The 19,170-nt window shown below is 54.1% G+C and overlaps 1 protein-coding gene across 4 annotated transcripts in view; it reads left to right on the plus strand.

Annotated features, from left to right (window-relative positions):
- Positions 1-5,953: 5,953 nt before the first annotated feature.
- CLMN (calmin) overlaps positions 5,954-19,170 on the plus strand; it is a 115,221-nt gene continuing 102,004 nt past the window's right edge. For 3 of the 4 annotated variants that reach the window (XR_007190227.2, XM_057318574.1, XM_048219978.2), the window contains exon 1: positions 5,961-6,095. Coding sequence is in view for 3 of the 4 variants with exons in the window: in XM_057318574.1 (XP_057174557.1) it covers positions 6,014-6,095 (82 nt within the window). In the remaining variant the exon portion in view is untranslated. Of the gene's footprint in view, positions 6,096-19,170 lie in introns of all 4 variants that reach the window. The other variant, XM_048219977.2, reaches the window with a different exon arrangement.

The raw sequence follows: 19,170 nt of genomic DNA on the forward strand, positions 1-19,170 counted from the left end.
TTACAGTGAATGTCCAACATGAATGGTTCCACTTAGTGACCTGGGCTCCTTCCAAAAGGTCAACGGTTACTGACGTGAAGCCAAAAGTTCAGACTCGGTTTCTGCACAATATGTGGGGTCAAGTCCCTTCTCTGTTAACCTACGACCTGTGTGACCTTGGGGCTATTACTGAACTTCTTTTTATCCTTAGTTTCCATCAATAAAGAGGATGATAGGACCTCCTTCAAAGGGTTGTGGGATTAAATGAGATAAGGCAAAGCACTTGACACAACCGTTGGCAAATTGTGAGCTCTCGGCAACTGTAAGCTGCGTAGCAGAGAAGAGATAGACAATACCTTTGTTGAGATCTGCTTGCTTGTGCGGGGAACGTGGGCGTGAGGGGCTGGCCCAGGGATTTTCTTTTCACCAAACGTTGGCTTTTAAATCCCCCTTTTAGGGATTATCATCAACAAAGTTTGTTTTTGATTCCAAAATGTTAAAAAATTATATATGTTTCTGCAGTGTTGTTGCAAACAACACTATGGGGTGTTTTTCTCTGTCCATAACACCCTCCCTCTCCCCACATCTCCGCATGGCCAACATCTCACATGTTCCATTTGCTTTACTGGAAAATCAACTGTCCTTAAATAGTGTTCTAATGCCTGAAAAAAAAATTAGCAGCACTGTCTCCAGGGAAGCAGCCTTTGACTATTCAAACCTGGAAGAAATGAAGGGTTTTATTTGTGGAAATTGGGACATCCGGTGCTGTCTACTTAGGGAAGCAGGGTTTTTTTTTTTTAACCACCCATCGACACCTACACATACCCCCAAAATTAATAAAATCCCAGAGAACACATTAATATTTTACATTACAGGTAATCTCCCAAGTTCAGGGGCAATTTTTCTTCTGAGTGTGGTTCATTTTATGCCATAGAAATGATCTGAATCTTACTGAAGAATCTGGAATAATGAAAAATCTTACAGAAGCATCTCTTCTCTCTTTGCGTATCTTGGATCTTACAACAATCCTGCGCAGATAGGGACTCTGGGCCCCATCTTACAGATGAAAGCACAGAGGCCCAGAGACGTTAAGAACTTGCCTGAGGTCACACAGCTCAGACCATTACTGTCTGCCCACTGTCCACTGCCCTACACACCTTCCCTCCTTTTTGCTTGAGCCTGATTCCTTCCATGCCTCAGCATCTCTCTCTACCACCAGCCTTTGCGTCGTGTCCTGCAGGATTCCTGGGGGCAGGTAGCAATCAATGGGGAATATTTAGCAGGAAAAAATCAGCAGACAGGTAGACACCTGGCATTCCTAAGGCACAGAGGAGACCCTCTTTTGGGGAGCCCAGGGCTCAAAAAGTTTTAAGAATTATTGCTCGGAGGAGTTTCAATATAATTTGTTTACTCACACTCCTGAGCTCCTGACCACACCTCTGACCCTCCCTCCACACCACAACGAAGGGGACAAGCTGACCCGTTTTAGTCCTCTGAAGGGTTCTCCTGTGACAAAGTCCAAACCCCTGAGCGGGTTCCCCCTCCTCACAGGCAGATTCTGGGTCATGTCTACTGTTGGGTCCTAGTGCAGGGCCAGGCCATGAGTAGATACTCGACCAACGTTTGTTAAGTGAATAAATGAACCTGGGGGTGTTCACACTACAGGGCAGCCTTGTGACATCATAATGCAGACCCCCCCACCCAGGAAGCAGTCTTGGTCTTTTTGAAGAATTGTCATTGGTGAATCTAGCTAGGATCTTAACTAGACTTAATGAAATCCCCACCAGTTTTGTTTTTTTTTTTAAGATTTTATTTATTCATTTGAGAGACAGAGAGAGAGAGATAGCGAGAGAAAGCAGGAGCAGGGAGGAGAGAGAGAAGCAGACTCCCCGCTGAGCAGGAAGCCTGATTGGGGGCTCGATCCCAGGACCCTGAGATCATGACCTGAGCTGAAGGCAGACGCTTAACCGACTGAGCCACCCAGGTGCCCCTCCCCAACAATTTTTGCATGCTGATGAGCTAATTAAAAATGTCAAGTAAACAGGACAATACAGAAGTACATATGACTAATACCAAATCACTAAGTGTTTGGTCCACAGCATAAGTCCCGCCGCACTTGGGATGGATATGGGCAGGCAGTGAGAAGCACAGTTCGAAGTCTGCTTTTGCCTCACTCTGTGACCTCGGGCCGGTGTCCGAGCAGCTTTAAGCCCCACCTAGAAGTGGACCTGCTTTGTCGGCCTCATGAGATGAATGTGAAGACCGGCTGAGCACTGGCCGAAGGGCTGTCCACACCCCAAGTGCCATGCACAAATACAGGATCGTGACAATGACCAGAGCAGGCAGCTTCCCTCTGGCTGGGACCCTCACCACACCCCTCTCCTGCAAGGGGCTGGGGGGTACACTGGGCTTATCTTAGTTGTTCTTATTTTTCCCAAAGGGGGTCTGGGATGTGGACGTGCAAACCCTCCGTCCAGATCATCTGCGGAAGTCATCCGTCCCCACGAACAGAGGCAGGTGTTTCAGAGGACCTTACATAGGGAGGGATGTTGGACTTGATCTCTGAGGTCCTATCCAGGGAGTCTTTGAGATTCTCTGATTCCACGTCCTTTCCCTTGGCAGAAGTCGGTTGTAAACAATGGCACAGATTCCAGTGGAATTGGGAAATTTCTAGAAAATCCCTTTCTGGAAACTCCCGGGAAGCCAAGCCTTCAGGCAGAGTACTTTTCCTTCCCAAAAATAAAAGTGCGAAAGATAAATAGGACTCTTAATTCAGGCAAGAGGGCAAATAGCCTGAATCCCCATGGAAGTCCCATGCCCTTCTCTCCCCACCAGGCTTCTACACACCCAAAGAAAGTACAGCGTGGCCCTCGCTTGGGGCCTAACTTTACCCATGGCAGTCGGCAAACATTATTTTGACCGCCTCTTGGGCCCAGGACATGGGGATTAACTATTTGTCCTTTGGTCCTTGCTCTGTGAGTTCAGGCCTATGATGAGCCATTCATTCTCATCAGCCACTCAATGTCGAGGCCTCTCTCTGTGCCAGGCACTGGGCTAAGTGCTCAGATAGACGAATCCATGAGAGCCTTGTCCTCAAGCACTTCAGCTTCTGCGGGAAACCATCGAGAACACATCACGTAACGTGTTAAGATAGGGGTTCATGGGCTGCCACGAGCTTGCACTGAATATTATGGGAATTATAGAAGGTGGGTCCTCAGCTGGGCTTAGGGCATTTGGAGGGGCTTCTCTTGAGAGAATGTGAGTTAGCAGTGCTGTGCTAGGTAAAGGGGAAGTGCAGGGAACAGGGGAGGGGAAGGGCATTGCAAAGGGAACAGAGTGAGCAAAGGCCTAGAGGTGACTGGGGTGTGGCCAGGACCTGGAATTCCACATCCTGGGTGGAAAAGCATAAAACCAGGATTGATGGGCAAGGAGGTGGCACAGGGACCAGTCCGGGAGGGCCAAAGTTCATGGAGAATGAAGGAAAGAGGCATGATAATGACACAGTAGCTCGGTGACTATTCAAGGGCCTGTTAGGGGCTAGCCTTGTGGTTCGTGGCAGCTCACGTTCCTACACCATCTTGAAAAGCACCTAAAATTCTCTACACCTTGGTATAAAGAATTTCTGTACACCAACATTTAGTATACAGCTGGTGCTCAATCAATGGTGATCACGGCCCCTCTCGGCCAGGGAGTTGTTACTGCCTACACAGTGTTTCTCGAACGATGCAGCCTTCCATTCACGGGACAGACATCTTTGTATCCTGAAAAAGGGCCCATCCCTGCAGCTGACATCCTCCCACCTCATTGTTTAAAGCCTTCTGCTCCCTGAGACCCTGCTCTTGATGGAGAAGAAGCCTGATTTTCTTGGCTCTTTGCTTTGTAAAGAAAATGATTTTCAGCCTCACTCCCCTCTCCACAGCACTTATGAAAAATAAACTGAAGTGAAAAACGGGAGTTGGCGAGCAGATGGGGCAAAATGAAGTGATGCCCGCTACTAGCACCCTGCTCCGGACGACACAGCAGCAGACCTTGCTCCCTGGAGTGTGACATGAACACGTGCTTTCAGACCCGGTCAGGGAGAAGGCAGCTCCTGCCTCGAGCCCCCAGGCCTGGAGCCCGGCACCCAGGAGCCCCCTTTGGCTCCACTGGCCTCCACTGGGCGTCTCAGCCGGCAAAGAGCTTGGAAATACAGGGTCTTGAGAGGTTGAAGGAGAACCTGTTGGTTTTCTGCCTGATTATAAAAATATGTGCTCATGGTGAGAAACTTGGCAAACAGAACAAGAAGAAAGAAAAAGCAATCCAGAGCTTTGCACCCTGACATTATATTCCTGTTTATCCTCTGGTTAAACTTGCCCACTGCTATGGTCAGCTCACTGGGCCGCAGTGTCCGGTCCCTGATTATGCCCCTGGCATCTAGAAACAGGCCGGGCGGGACACAGGACGCCACCCCCGGCCTCCATCCACTGACCCTGCCCAAGTCACTTGAGAAGTGGTGGCTCCCTTCATCCTCTGGGTTCAGCAACGAGGTCGGTCCCCCGGAGATCTCCCTGGACCCTTTCCCCATCTCTACTACCTACCCCCCGTGGATTTTCTCTGTTCTGGAAGTCACTTCCGTTTACATTATTTTGTTTCTTGGTTGTCGTCCCCCGCCCCCTTCCCCAGGAGTCTGAGTCTGAGGGTCGATTCACTCACGTGAAGGCCCCACCTCAAGAGCACAGGGTCTGTTTACCAGTGGAGGCTGCGTAGTTATTAATTAATGAAGTAGCCCATCCACCTGGGTTCCTAGCAGCTCAGAAGCACCAACGCGCCAATGAGGAGCATAACCTACATTGAAATGTTCCTGGTGGGAGACCTGCCCGCCATTTTTTTTCTCTTGAATACCCCATCTATGAGCCATCCCTTTGTGTGTTGGGGGGGGGGGGCGCTCCTGTCCCAGCACTCAGGAAAGGGTCAAAGTACTGAGCCAGGGGCTTGGATCTCATGCCCCTAACTCATTCTTCCGCCTTGGGTAAATTCCTAGATCCCAGGACCTCACTTTTTCCGTGTTTGTGAAACCAGTTAAGAACTTTGTCTGATGTAGTAGTGAGCCTAAACAAGGTAAGACCCTGCGCCTCTCAAGAGTTAAAAGCAACAGTGAAGAACACCCCCAACACACACACACACCCCCGAAGGAAGGCCCATACTCATTTCAGTAAAGCCACAGAGAGGGTCACTTGGAGAGTCAGTGGCCCAGGACTGCACGGGGTGGGGGTGCAGAATCTGGGGTCATCTCTGGACGGGATCCCCAGGGAAAAGGTTTCCAATATCCAAACCCAGGAAAGAAGTCCTTCTCGCTATGGCTCCCCAATCTGGAGGGAGATGAGAGAGAGTCTCCCAACTCCATCTCTGCATTCCTTCCCCCCTACCCAGGTCCTCGCCGCTCCCCCATGTGCCCACAGGGGCGCCTGGCCTGGGCGCGGGTCCCTCCCCTCCGCGGGGGTGGCCTCTCAGAATCGTGCGGAGGCAGGGGATCTGAGGTGGAGGGGTGTCTGCGGGGGTCGTACCCGGGACAGGGGTGCGTGGAGGCGCCCGGAGCTGGGTGGGAGGAGGGCCCTCCCGGACCCGGCGCTGGGACCCGCGGGCTCACCCCGGCTGGCGTCGCCCCGCCCACCGCCCCCTGAGACATCACAATCTGGGGGCCTGGACCCCGCGCCTCATCACCGTCCGTTTGCAACCAAACAATCCACCCAACAAACGCCCCCGGGGGAAAAAAGAGAAACCGGCCGGAGCCCAGCCTCCCTCCCCCCGCCCCGCCCCTCGCCCCCCGGGGCCCCCGCCCCCGGATGGGGGAGTGAGCGCCAGCCGGGCGCCCCGCACCCGCCGCCCCGCGCCCGCCCGCTGCCCGCCCGCGGCGGGGGCGGCCCAACCGCGCGCCCGCCCCGCCCGCCGCCGCCCGCCGCCGCCGCCGCTCCGGCTCCGCGGCGCCCTCGCCCGCCAGGCTCTCCGCCCGCCGCCCGCGCCCGGCCCCGGCGCCCCGGCCCGCCGCCCGCGCTTCATGGCTGCGCACGAGTGGGACTGGTTCCAGCGCGAGGAGCTCATCGGGCAGATCAGCGACATCCGCGTCCAGAACCTACAAGGTAAGGCGCCCCAGCCCCCCGGGGAGGGACGCCCGGTCGGGTGGCCCCGGGAGCCCCGGCGCCGCTCCCGCCCGGACAGCGCCGCCCCGCGCCGCCCCCTGGCCCCGCCTGACCCCGCTCGGGTCGTCGGCCTGCGGTGGGGGGGCGGGGAAGGGGGCTGAGAAGGCGGCCCCCAGAGCCCCAGCCGGCGGCCCGGCCAGATTCGCAGTCGCCCAGGGGGTGGGGCGGCACGTGTGTGTGTGTGTGTGTGTGTGTTGGGGGGGTCCCGCTTTCTTTAGAGGGGACGTCACGACTCTCCTGCAGCCACTGCTGCGAGTTTGGCCAAGTTTGAACGTGTGGGCTCTTGGGGGCAGTGGCCCAGGTCAGGGAGGGAGGAGAAAGTGCGACTGCGTGTGTGTGTGTGTGTGTGTGTGTGTGTGTGTGTGTGTGTGTGTGTGTTTGCGCGCGCGTGTGCGCGCTGGTGAGCTTGCACACCTCCCGAGTACCTCTGAGGCTAGGGGAATGGAGTGGGGGGCGGCGCCTGAGGGGCTGGGCTGGGGACCGGCGGCCGGGGCGCGGATCCCGGAGGCTGGGAGGGCTCAGGCCGGGCCAGCCACTTGCCGCAGGGAGCAGCCCCTGCGCTGGCCCCGGGGCTCCACTGGGGAGGGGGCCTGTCGGCCGCGGGACACTGGGACGGACGGGCGGCTACCTTGAAACAAGGTGAAAGAGAAACTCGGGAGGCCAGCGCGTCTGACCAGGGCTAGGGTTGGCTCCCGCCACACACGAAGTGTATTAACCTTTCAAGAGTTTATTCATTGTGGAAACTTGGAAAGCACAACAATATTTACAGGGAAAAAGTCACCCACAAGCACCGTCTAACCCACCCACCCAAAGAAAGCTGCTTGTCCCGAAGGTGTATTTCTAGCCTCTCTCTTTTCCTACGTGGGCTTTGCAGAACTAGACAGAGTCCCACTTCCGGCCTCTCTCCAGGCACGGAGACCTCGCTGGCCAGGGGAAGTTTCTTGAGCAGTTTCCTGGGCAGGCTGGGGTTTCTAGAGATTCCAAGGTTGGGGGCACTGCATAGAGAGCTGGGAGACCCGGACAGAGAGAGAGATGGTGGGGTGGTGGGTGCCCTCCTACTGGGTACCTGCCTTTCCTGCTGGAGGGGAGGGAGTCCCAGCGGGGAGGGAGGGTGCAGTGGGGGGTGGGGAGGGTGGGGGTGGCCAGTCAGTCAAGTTTAAATATTATACCTGAGAGACTGTTTCCTGATAGTCCATGCGGGCCTGCTCCACCCCTAGGCTATGCAAGGACAGTGCAAGCAAAGGTGACCTCACATGGGGTGGGGGGAGCCTGGTTGCAGTGGACACTGGAAACTGAGTTTGCTCTGGGCTGCCCTGATGCCTTCTGGTTGTGATTTGTGTAAGAGGAGAGGAACAGGCTGGAGATGTTGTAAATGATCCCTTTTGATAATAAGCCTGGTATCTGGATCCTGTTGCCCCAGAACTGACATCCTATTTGGGGGCGGGAAGTAGCATCTCTTGCTGAGATGGCATGTGGTTTGGGCTGTCATGGTGTGTGTGTGTGTGTGCGTGTGTGTGCGCGCGTGTTAGGCGATCAGTGGGTGTTTAGTAAACACATGCTAACCAGTTCTCAATGCAGCAACTCCCTGCATTCCTCTCAGGTCAGCTCCCGGCGTAAAGGGGACCGACTTTTGTGAAGGGTTGTTCAGCCATAGGAGCAGTACACCTGGAGCTCTGAGACAGGGCTTCACTACATGGGGCAATTTGAGATGGGTCCTGCAGGTTCGGTAGGAGTTCACTGGATGGGCTCTCCCCCCAGCTCCCAGTGAACTTTTAGGCAATGCCAGGTACAATTTGAGCATCAATGGGCTTTACCATTTAAAGAGACAAGCTTTTACATTTGTGTCTGTATATTATGCGTACATCTTATGTATGGTTACGTATGTGTAGAAAGCATGCATTAATCTTTGGTGCCAGCCCAATGAATTTTAACCTGTGGATAACCCTGGTAACCGCCATCCAAATCAAGATGTAGATAATTTCCAGTGCCTGGATGGTTGTCTCGTCTCCTTTCCCAGGCGGGGACTCCCTCCCCTGCTACACACATGCACACACGCACACACACGCACACACGCACGCACACACGCATGCGCACACACACGGCAGCTACTACTCTGAGCTTTGTCACTGTAGTCTTGCCTCGAGAACGTCCTATGCAATGGAAGAGTACAATACATTCTCTTTTGAACTGACTTTCTTAGCTCCTCGTGATGTTGGTGCAATTTATCCACGTCCTTGCCTATATTTTTTGAGAGGTTTTATAGGCCGCTTTATTAAAGTATAATTTACGTATCATGAAATTCACCTGATTTAAGTTTACAATGCAATAATTTGTAGCAAGTCGACAGAATTGGGCAAACCTCCCAAGAGTCCAGTTTGGGCACGCTTTGACCACTTGACAGAGCTCCCTGGTTGTCGGCATAAATGCATGTCTCAGCCCTGGGCTCGGGCAACACGCGGGTCCTTGTTACTGTGAAAACAGTTCTGTCCCATGGCTGTACCCCTGTCTGTGGGGCTGCTCGTCGGTGAGGGACATTGAGGTTGTTTGCTGTTTGGGGCTATCATGAAGCTGTTTGTCCTGGGGCGGGGGGTGTTGGCACCGTGGAGGTGCCTGTCGTGGCTTTGTGGCTGTTCGGGGCAGGAATCCATCTACTGTCCATTTCTGCTTTGGCTTCCCTGTCTTTTGCCTGAATGCTCTGCAGAGATTTTCTCTCCTCGCCCCCGTGGTCCTCAGGAAATCCCAACCAAAGGGCCAAGTCCAGAAGGCGCTGCTCGCCGTGCTTTGAGCATCCGCCCAGACCAGCTGGTCGGTGTCGCTGGGCCTGGGCGCGTGCGCATGACCAGCTCTGCAGGCCGCGGACAGGGTGGGGGACCTCGTTCATCCAGACTCCGTGTAGGCGGTAGTTAAGGGAGGCAGGAGGAGTCCAGGCAGAAGGGCTGTGTTTTGAATAAGGCCACGTGCTTGCTTAGAGCACAGGTAGTCAGCAGTTGTCGTGGTGATGGGAGGCTGGGTGGTGTGGGATTTCATGAATCTGTAATCCTAGGGACCAAGGAGGATGTCCAGCCTCCCATCTGTAGGTGGGGGCCGCTGGCTGCTCTGGTGGCCAGGCAGTCCTGTGCTTCTCACAAAGCTTTGACTCTCGTGGTCCTGGGACCAGGTGCTTGCCCCAGAACATCAGGCTGGAGGACACTGCATTTCGGGGAAGAGCGGTTCAGGAGCATACCCGTGTGTTTGCATCTTTCTCCGTATCTGTATTTCGAGGTTGACTTGGAGGTATGTTGGCCTCTGCTCCTTTGCTCCTTGAAGCCTTTATCTGTGGTCCTGAATGGGGGTTTCTGGAGTCCAAACTGATATGATTGTGATGTCACCCGATCATCCCCTGCAGACCCCTGGAACGAAGACTTCCTGGCCTGTCTTCGGAGCCCGGGGTGAGCCAGGCAGAAAGCATGGTCTCTCCCAAGAGGCCTGCCCCTCAGCCTGCTGTAGCTGCCACGGGGGCAGATGAAGTCCTCATGGATACTTTGACTCTGATGGCTCATCACAGTGCTTGGAAATGAAGCGCTTGCTGGTGGAGAGCACAGGTGTCCGTCTGGACCGCGGCTGCCTCTGCCACCCTTACGGGCTCCCTTTCAGTAAAACAGACGTGGCCCAAGATGTTGACCTTTTTAGAGAGGAAAGGGCAGAGTTGCAGGGTGTTGGCGGCCTCTGCCTGGGGGCCCCACTTCCCTGCAGCTTCATGGGGTAGCACTGAGGTCAGAGGGGGTCAGTTAACTGTCTGTGCCTTCGTTCTCGGCCTGGCTGTGGGTGGCCGGGGCTCCGGTGCCTTGCCCGTGACAGGGCTACTTTGGCTGCCCCCTTTCCCTCTTTGACTTGGCCTCAGGGTCCAGCTGAGTGCTCCACGGGGTCTGACTGTTGGTCAAAGGTGGGAGGGGGGCATTGGGAGTTTGGAAGACACTCCTGTTCGGGGAGGAAGCCCCCACCATCCTCACAATTCCCAGTACTTTTCTGTTCAGTTCAATAAACGTGTGCAAAGCACATAGCAGGGTGCAGACCACAAGGAACGCAGTGGGTCCTTGTTCCTGCCTTCGGAGGGGCACGAAGCCAGACTGGGGCTCAGACGTTCTGCTTCTGGCCTCCTACCGCTCCAGCACCGGCTCTGTCTGACGCTGTGAACCTTGACCTTACTGCTTCAGAACAGCTTGGCTAAGACCTGGTCCCCAGGGCTGGAGACGGATGGAGTTCGTGGGCCCAGGCAGGCAGAAGGCCGTCCCCACTGCTGCTTTGGGGGGGAAGCCAGAGGGGAGCACCCGCCGCTGCCAGCTGGGCCCTGCTGGCTGGTCCTCCCTGAGCTGTGTCCCCACCGCTGCCTCAGCATCCCCCCTCAGTCAGAACGAGTTAGGAAGCCATACCGCTCAGGGCTGACAAACAGGAACGGCGATTTGGGGCCCTTGGAATTGACTGATAGACAGAGATGGTTCTAGGCACAGTGCAAACTGCCTCCTTAAGCTTTTCCACAAGCCCAGTCTGAGGTGGGGTGCTTGTTTCGAAAGTGGAGAAGTCAAACAACTTGCCCGAGGTCATGGGCTTCTAAGTGGAGCTGGGATGTGAACCCAGGTCCCACTGAGCCCACGCGTCCCGTCGTACTAGCTCTGTGAGTCAGTGTGCTGGGCGCCCAGGGAGACGAGCTGGGAGCCTCATGGCTGGGAGCTGGGTGGGCCTCTCAGAGGAGGGGTGTTGGAGTCAGGCCTTGAGGGCTGAGCAGAAATGGGACTGCGTGAAATCCCCGTTCCACGGTGTCAGAAGAAGGACAGTCGTCAGGAGAGCCTGAAGGCAGGCTCCGGGCAGGACAGTGCCTGTGTGGTTAAAGAGATCAGCCTTGCCGTGTTCTCCACCCCCTCCTCTGATTCCGCTGGCTCAGGTCCAGGAGCAGGCCTTCCCTGTGCTTGCCTGGACTCAGTGGTCACCTCTTTATGGCCCTGGGCCTTGCGTCACCTCTTCCCTGTATCCACCCGCTGAGCCATCCCACATGTGTCCCTGGTGAACCCTTCGGTGGGTCTCCATGACGAACCTGTGGGCTGAGGGCGGCACCTAGGTCCATCCCAGGACGGTAGCATCATGCTCCACAGACGTCACGATGTGAAAAATGCTGGGCCGCACTGGCTTACGGGATCAAGTCCAAGCCCCTTAGCCTGGCCTGTGAGATCCTCTTTGGTCTGGTTTGAGATGCCAACCAGCCTCCCCTCCCGCAAGTGCCTACTCACTCCCAGCCCCGGCACCCTCCCCTCCTGGCTCTTATCCCCATACCTGGAGAGCTCCTGTGCATACAGCAGAGGGATCGGGGATGTCACTGGTCCTCGGTTACCCAGCACCGACGAGGGATCGTTCCTGCTTCTGCCTCCCCCAGCTCCTGGAGGGCACAGCAAACATGCTGGAGGTTTCTGTGTGAAAACAAAGAAAATCAAATGCAGAGGTTTCCTGGCCTATAGGAACTTGCTGCCCATAAGGCCCCAGCCCAGGTCTGTGTGCTTGGTTCTAAAGGATAAATCCTCACGGAGAGCGTTTTTTTCTGGGCTTCCTGCTGGAGTCAGGCCACAGGCTTTGAGTTAACTCTGGATTTTGCCCCCCAAAGACCATGTTCCGGTCGTGGCTTCTTCCCTAACTTGGGTGTAGATTCTTCTCCAGGGGCCTTTCCGGGTGGAGCATTTTGTGCAGCTGGGGAAGGCATGGCCAGGACCCCGAGGCTGACACCGTGGGATTCTGGGGAATCTCTTCCCTGGCTGTGCTTCGGTTTCCTCACCGCAAAACAAGAGGGCTAAACCAGCGGGCTCAGACGGGCCCCCTGGGAGATGGCGTGAGGAGTGGCACGGCCTGAAAAAGCGTGCCCAGGTAAAGGCACTTGAGTTCCAGTCCCCGGCACGCTTGGGTGGCCCGCATGCCATAGCTGGTCACGCTCCTGGATTCTTTTCGCTCTTAAGTGCTGGACGCTCACCCCCACTGAGGGTCCCCTGTAGAAGAGGTTGCAGTCGCTACGTTCGTTATGGAAGCACACCCCAGTAAATGGTGTGCTCTCTTGGCCTGCTCTCGGCTGATCAGTTACGGCGTCTGTGAAAAGCCCAGGGAAGTTCTGGAACACCTGCTCTGAACCAGGTGGGCAGAGTTGAAGGTGCCCGGTGGGTGCAGGGACCTGTCCACAGGGCAAACAAACTAGGGGATCCTGCCTGCACCCCTGTTACATTGTGCAGATGGCCGCAGACCTAGGAAGAGGTGTCGCCCAGGGTTACTTAGAGGCCCCGGCTCCTGGTTGGCCCTGACTCCAGCAGAGCAGCCCAGAGCCACGCGGGAGCGGCAGAGCTTCTGACTAGCTTGAGTGCTCCGGGGAAGCGGCCCTTTGCCCACGAGGCCCAGATTGTATTAACTGCCCTCCCTGACCCGTGGAACACTCTGGCATTTAATTTTTGACTGGAACAGCTGAGGCCTAGGGCACAGTCCTCCCGCCCGACCAGTCAGAGGTCTCGCCTGCCCTGCTTCAGAGGGGGAAGTGAGAAAAATAAAGTAATTGTCTTTTTAGTGCTTGAACCATTAAAAGTGAACTCCCTGTTCCCATAGAAACCTTTTCGGATTTCTCCCACCCCCTCCCTGCATCTTTTTTTTTTTTTTTTCCGGTGGTAGATTGTGTCGGTCACAGAAGGAATTAGAGGCGGCGTCAAAAATCATAAGTGTGGCTTTGAAGAATCCTTGGTGGGTTTTTCCTCCTCACCGGCCTGTCTCCTTGTCTTTTGTTAATTGTTTTCTATGTGGGGGGACGGGGTGGCAAACTCTGGTTTGCAGGCGGAATCTGGCCCACTGCCTGTTTTTATGCATAAAGTTTTATTGGAACACAGCTGTGCTTGTAATTTGCATATCGTGCATGGCCGCTTCTGCCCTCCAAGGGCAGTCGAGTAGTCGTGACAAAGTACCCACGAAACCAGAAATACTTACTGTTTGGTTACTCCTTGGGATGTGGGAATCCAGAGGGCTTTCTGTGGGATGGCAGGGGCCTTAAACCCGGACTCGACCCTTGACCAGTCGGAGATGCTCCCGATGACCTCGGCGGATGATGCTGACTCCACGTATAACAGGCCCTGGCTTGTTTCTAGAAGGTGGATGCGCACCGAGGAGGGTTCCGGCCCTGCCTTCCAAAAGCACTTGCCATCTGGGAGCCCGGCGGTTCAGCCAAGCAGCAGTGGCTGAGTCCCCCTGCGATCCTGGGAGCCGGTGTGGAGGGGTGAAGGGGCCGCTGCAGGGGTCCCCAGGACACAGAGGACATGCGTGTCATGAGGCTAAGATGACGCATGTTAGGACTGAGGGTGCTCAGGGGGCTGCTGCAGGACCGGGGGGGGGGGTGAGGGGAGGCCCTGTCCAACCTTAAGAGTGGGGGTGCTGCGGGGATGGGGAAAACGTGTAACTGCAAATCTCTGTCTGCAGTGTGACACAGGGAGTAGGGGAGTATATGGTGGAGAGCAAGGCGGGGTGGGGGGTCTTGGGGAGGATTGTGGCCAGGGTTGGGGTGAGGGGCGTCCAGGGAAGGGGGTCCCAGAAGTAGCCTGGGCACCTGACAACTTCCTTTTCATCTTGCCCTTCTGGAGCACCGTGATCCGGAAGATTATAGCCCCAAGCCCTCCAGGACGAGGACGAGGACAAGCCAGGGAGGATCTTGGGGAATTTGCAGAAGCCCTAGAGTCACTTGTCGGGTCTTGCAGAACTGGAGGTCTCATCGGAAGGACCTTTAGGGCTCTGATGATGTCATGCCCCGCTCCTGCCTCCCTCTCCTGGGGGGCTGTCCATGCAGGCAGGAACCTTTGCGATATTTATATCCCTCTCCTCTTTTAAACTATTTTCAATCCTCTATGGTATGACATACTTAAAAAGCAGGCTTCTGAGGCCTTCTAGCTGGGAACTGGGACGGGGGGTGGGGAGGGGGCACAGAGATGACCTAGCCAGTTTGGTGGCACAGTAGCTTAGCCCGCCCAGGGCATCTTCTGCTCACCCCCCTCCCCGTGTCAGTCCCAGTCCCGAAGGGGCTCTTCCCTCTCGCCTTTCCGTTCCTGCCTGCTTTTGCCGACATCTTCCTCCTCAGTCTCCAGGACCACCGTTTTCCTGCCTCCGGCACCTCTGACCCCATTTCATCCCTGCAACCCGGAGATCTTTCTCTGTCTTGGTAGAAGACGCCAGGTGCTCTGGCCCCCTCACTTCTCCTGCCCTTCCTGGAATGAACCAGAGCCAGCTGCACCCCCCACAGGCCCTTCCTTCCTTGACCCTGTACCTTTGTGCGCCTGACTCCTGCAGAGAATGACCACCCGGCCTGGCTTAGAGCAGCCTCCCTGACTGAACCCCGCCTACACCTGCCTGGACGGAAATCACAGCCACCTCTGCACCCCCCGGGGACCCCCAGAGTAGGTCCCTGAGGGGAGTGCATGTATCTTTGTCCCATGAGCCCCTCAGATGGATGAGGTCTTCAGAACTGTCTGCTGAATTGTTGGAGGCTGAACCCGGGACCCTCAGAGATGGCCCCGTCCTGATCTCCGGAACCTGGAGTTGGTGATGTTGCTTCACGCCGTCAAGGGACTTTGCAGATGGAATTAAGTGAAAGATGTTGAGATGGGAGGTTACCCTGGATTTATCCAGCGAGGTCCAATTAATCTCCAGCATCCTTAGGGAGGCAGGAGGCTTGGAGAGAGAGAAAGGAGAGGTGACGGCAAAGCCGAGGGCATCGTGATGCCGTTGCTGGAAGGTCCATGAGCGGAAGAGAGCAGGCGGCTTCTGGAAGCTGGAGAAGAGAAGGAGATGGCTTTTCCCCCTAAGCGTCTCCAGAAGGAGCACAGTCCTGCCAGTAACTTTGATATTAGCCCTGCAAACCCATCTCGTGCTCCTGGTTCCCAGAAATGAAAGATAATAAATTTATGTTGTGTTGAGCCACTAAGTATGGGGTAACTTGTCACAGCAACAATAGGAAGCTAAGACACGAATTACAAGTGGCTGTCAAGCTTGGTGGACACCCAGGTGGTGGCATGGATCCCGAGCCGGGGGTGTAGAGACCGGTGCTCTGGCCACAAGGCTGCCACCACTTGGCTGAGGCTACCTGGCAGAGCGCAGAAGCAGGGTTTGAAGGGACAGGAGAGAGGGCTGGCCTGGGCCTGCAGGGTCTCCACCCAGGAGTCCACAGGCAGTGGTGTGATCTGAGATACACACAGGGCTGCGAATGACCCTGGGGACGACACGGAGAACGATCTCTGCTCTGGGGCCTGGGTGGTGTGGATGGCTGTGGCACGACTCACAGAGGGTGACATCACCACAGCCTCTAGGTGCCAACCCTGTCGGGTGGATGCTGGGATTCAACACGTTCTGGCAACTGTAACACCTCCCTTCTAATACTCGTGTTCTTTTATGGTCAAGATACACGAACCCTGGAAATGTTGTTAACGGAGAGCAGGTCCAGTCCCAGGCATTTGAAACGGTCTTCTACTTCATGTGAAATACCAAAGTCTTTTGAGAAGACAAGAGAACATCCTTAGGGTATTGGCTGATGGGCAGTTCTCAATTTTTGGTGGCATTAAAAGTCCAAGACTAGACATACAAGTTATGAGGACCTTAAATTCCCGGAGAATGGAAGAAAAATCCTAATCAAGCCTCACGGTTGGAGCATGGTTGAATGCCGCCATATTGTATTCTACCGTTTTACCCACTTTCCCCTTACTTCTTAGTTGAAGGGCACCCCCCGCCCAGCTTAAGTTACTCTGGTTCCATCATCTTCGTGGCATTAAGTATGAAACCAGTAGTAATCACTGATAATGGCACTTTCTTTTTCTCTGCTTCTACTTATTTTTATAAAACAAGGATGAAGTGCAATCAGCTGTTCCAGTAATTTCTGAAACATGGTACCATGAAGAAGGCAGTGTAGCTGAAGGGCTCCCCTGTGCTGTGGCTCGGCCCCTTCATTGTCAGGCTGACTTCGTGAAGACCTGACTTGATTAGCAGAGAATAATTTGGAATGTCATTGTTGTAAAGTGCATAATACAGAGTACAGGTTGTATCAAAATCACCCAAGTCAAGGAGTGTCTTAATCAGTTATAGGACATTGGTGTTGTGATTATGGGGAATATGGGAGGAGGTGGCCATTTGCTGGACGCTGTCCATGTCTTCCAAACAGCCCCTAGTGGGCATTATTATCTGTCCCCCAAACACTAAGGCTGAGCACGAATGCCAAGCTACTGAGCTAACAAGTAATAGAACCAGGAATCAGAAGTAAGTCTGGGAGGCTGGAATAAGTTGGGGGGAGAGAGTAAGAAGAGGAGGCACCAATGGGACTTGGGTTTGGGGGAGGGAGAGACTTGGCGAACACTGGCTCCAGGCCCAGTTGGCTATGGAGGGTGCAGTTGACTTTGAACCCAGGAAGAAAGCTGGATCAGGCTGAAGGATGCTGGGCAAGGAGGCAGCCAGCCTTGTGTATTAGCCTTATCCGAGGGGACTCAGCAACTCAGCTGTTTGTGGTCACATACCTATCAAGTTCTTCACACCGTGACAAAATCAAGTCTAATTTCCTAACTGATGATTCCCTGACTAGTGATTCCCAGGGGCAGAGCTGAGAAGAGTAGGGACAGGGATCCCATTTTAAGAGGCTGACAAAATGAAATCCCTGTAACCTTGAATTATGGCAGAACTGACTGGAGGCAGCCACGGGAAACCATCCCGTCGTCCTCATCAAAGGTTGTGATAAGGGCAGTGTGGGATTATAAAGCACGGTCACCTTTACTGTATCATTTAATTCTCCTGTAACCCCTGAGATTCGTGTTCTGTCCCCTCTACAGATGCAGACACTGAGGCCCAGAGGAGGTCAGTGTAGCTAGAAGCTCATACCTGAGCTTTCATGTCATACCGTGACCTCTGACACTTCCCCTGACCCTCCAGACCCACCAACACTTGCCAGGAGCCAGTCTGTACAAGGGATTCACTCTCCTTTCACATACACAAGGGACTGTGTGGAACTCTCCCTTGGAGAGCTGGTCTGGCCTTTGAGCTTGACTCTGATCTAGAACAAAACAAAAAGTGATATCTTCCAAATCAAAGCTGAGGGCCTTGGGCCCCAACGCCAGGGTGTTGGCAGGCCTGGGTGATGGCCTGTCAAGTTCCCAGCATTGCTGTGGCAAGTGCCACGAAATGGCGTGTGATGGCTTACCTGTGGGGGGATGTGGGGGACAAGGCGCCATGATGCCACAGGACTGATGATGAGCGAGCAGTGGAGGTGGCCAGGAATCAGTCAGGAGTTGCCTTTGATAGACTGTGTTTGCCCTGGGTGGGCACTGCTGTACTGGTAATTATTATTAGTGGGCCCTGGTAAACCAGAAGGTTCAGTGCGTTGGGCACTGGGGCCCGTCCTGGCCACCACCGTGTTCCAGGCGCTGACTTCCTGTTCGAGGCTCAGCGTGTGCTCAGTGTCTATCTGTTGGTTATATGAATGTAGACTCGGAAGTGTAGATTCCAGGGTCTGGCAGAGCTGGGTTTTTAGTTTTCGTGTCTTTTCTATCGACTAGCTATAGATATCTGAGCCTTACAACATCTTTTTGGAGAAAATCCCACCTTCTCTTGGTTGTTAGAACATTCGGTGACATCACATGTCTTCAACATGTTTCCCTTTCCCTTGCCTTTTCTAAATCATACATAACTATAGTTTCCCAAGGTTTGTATGAAAAACAGTGGTTCCCCTATTGCCCCCTTTCCCAGAAGCAGTCGCTTGCAGATTTTTTTAGCTGATGATTTTGGTATTTTCCTCGATGTCTCTGAATAACATGCATGTATTCCTTTGTCTTGATTTCCAACCTGAATTCCAACCCTGGGAGGTAAGGCTTTAGATCTCCTCTTTACCTCTTCTTTTTTTTTTTTTTTTTTTAAGATTTTATTTATTTATTTGAAAGAGAGCCAGCCAGCGAGAGAGGGAACACAAGCAGGGGGAGTGGGAGAGGAAGAAGCAGGCTCCCAGCAGAGGAGCCTGATGTGGGGCTCGATCCCAGAACGCCGGGCTCACGCCCTGAGCCGAAGGCAGACGCTTAACGACTGCGCCACCCAGGCGCCCCCTCTTTACCTCTTCTAACTTCAGATCTTTCCCGTCCTCTCAACTGCCTGATATGTTTTCATCATATTTTTGGTAAGATTAGTAGTTGGGGTTTACATCGTTCTGACCAGGCTGGCACTATTCAGAGCTGAGTCATGTAGTAACTTATGATCACTCTTCCTTTCCTGTTCTTTTGATTTCCTTGGAGTTAGAAACTGTGCGTTGTTATGGGCACGTGTGCTTATTAATTCATCCCCAAACTCTACTAGTGTTCTGCGTATCCCTTCAACTTGTTGGGTTGTATCAGATAAGTTCTCTGTTTCCTCTTCGTGAGCACATCAGGGTGCTTTGCCCTACTGCAGTCTGTACTCATTACCCTTCATACCTGAGACCTGGCTGTCACCTGGGCCCTCTGTCACTGTCCTCTGTGTCCTCTCTCACCTCTCTCCTGCATTCGATCTCCCATTTCTTGTCTTCCTCTTCTGGCTTAGTCTCTTGAATACCGGGGCACATCCTTCCCGAGAAAGTGTGCCTGAGTGGCCGGTTTTCCGAGAACTTGTCCATGGGAAAATAAATTTATTCTCTTCTGACTCTTGATTGCTAGTTTAGCCGGGTATCAAATTCAAGGTTGGAAATCATTTCTCTTTGGAGTATGGGAAGCCTTGCTCCATTGTCTTCTGGCTCCCAGGGTGACAGCTGAGAAGCGTGAAGCCATTGTCCATCCTTTGTGTGACCTGTTTTGTTCTCCCTGGAATCTTGTAGGATCCTCTTTTTGTCCCCAGTGCCCTGTGACTTCAGGTGGCCTGCCTGTGTGCTGGTCTCTCCGTGCTGATCACTTAGTGAGACATTTCCCTCTCGAGCTGTGTCCTTCTGTTCTGGGACATTTTCTTGTTGTCTTTTTTTTTAATCATGATTTCTGCTAATGGTTTT

The sequence above is a fragment of the Ursus arctos genome, unplaced genomic scaffold (genome assembly GCF_023065955.2).
Source record: "Ursus arctos isolate Adak ecotype North America unplaced genomic scaffold, UrsArc2.0 scaffold_25, whole genome shotgun sequence".
Classification (NCBI taxonomy): domain Eukaryota; kingdom Metazoa; phylum Chordata; class Mammalia; order Carnivora; family Ursidae; genus Ursus; species Ursus arctos.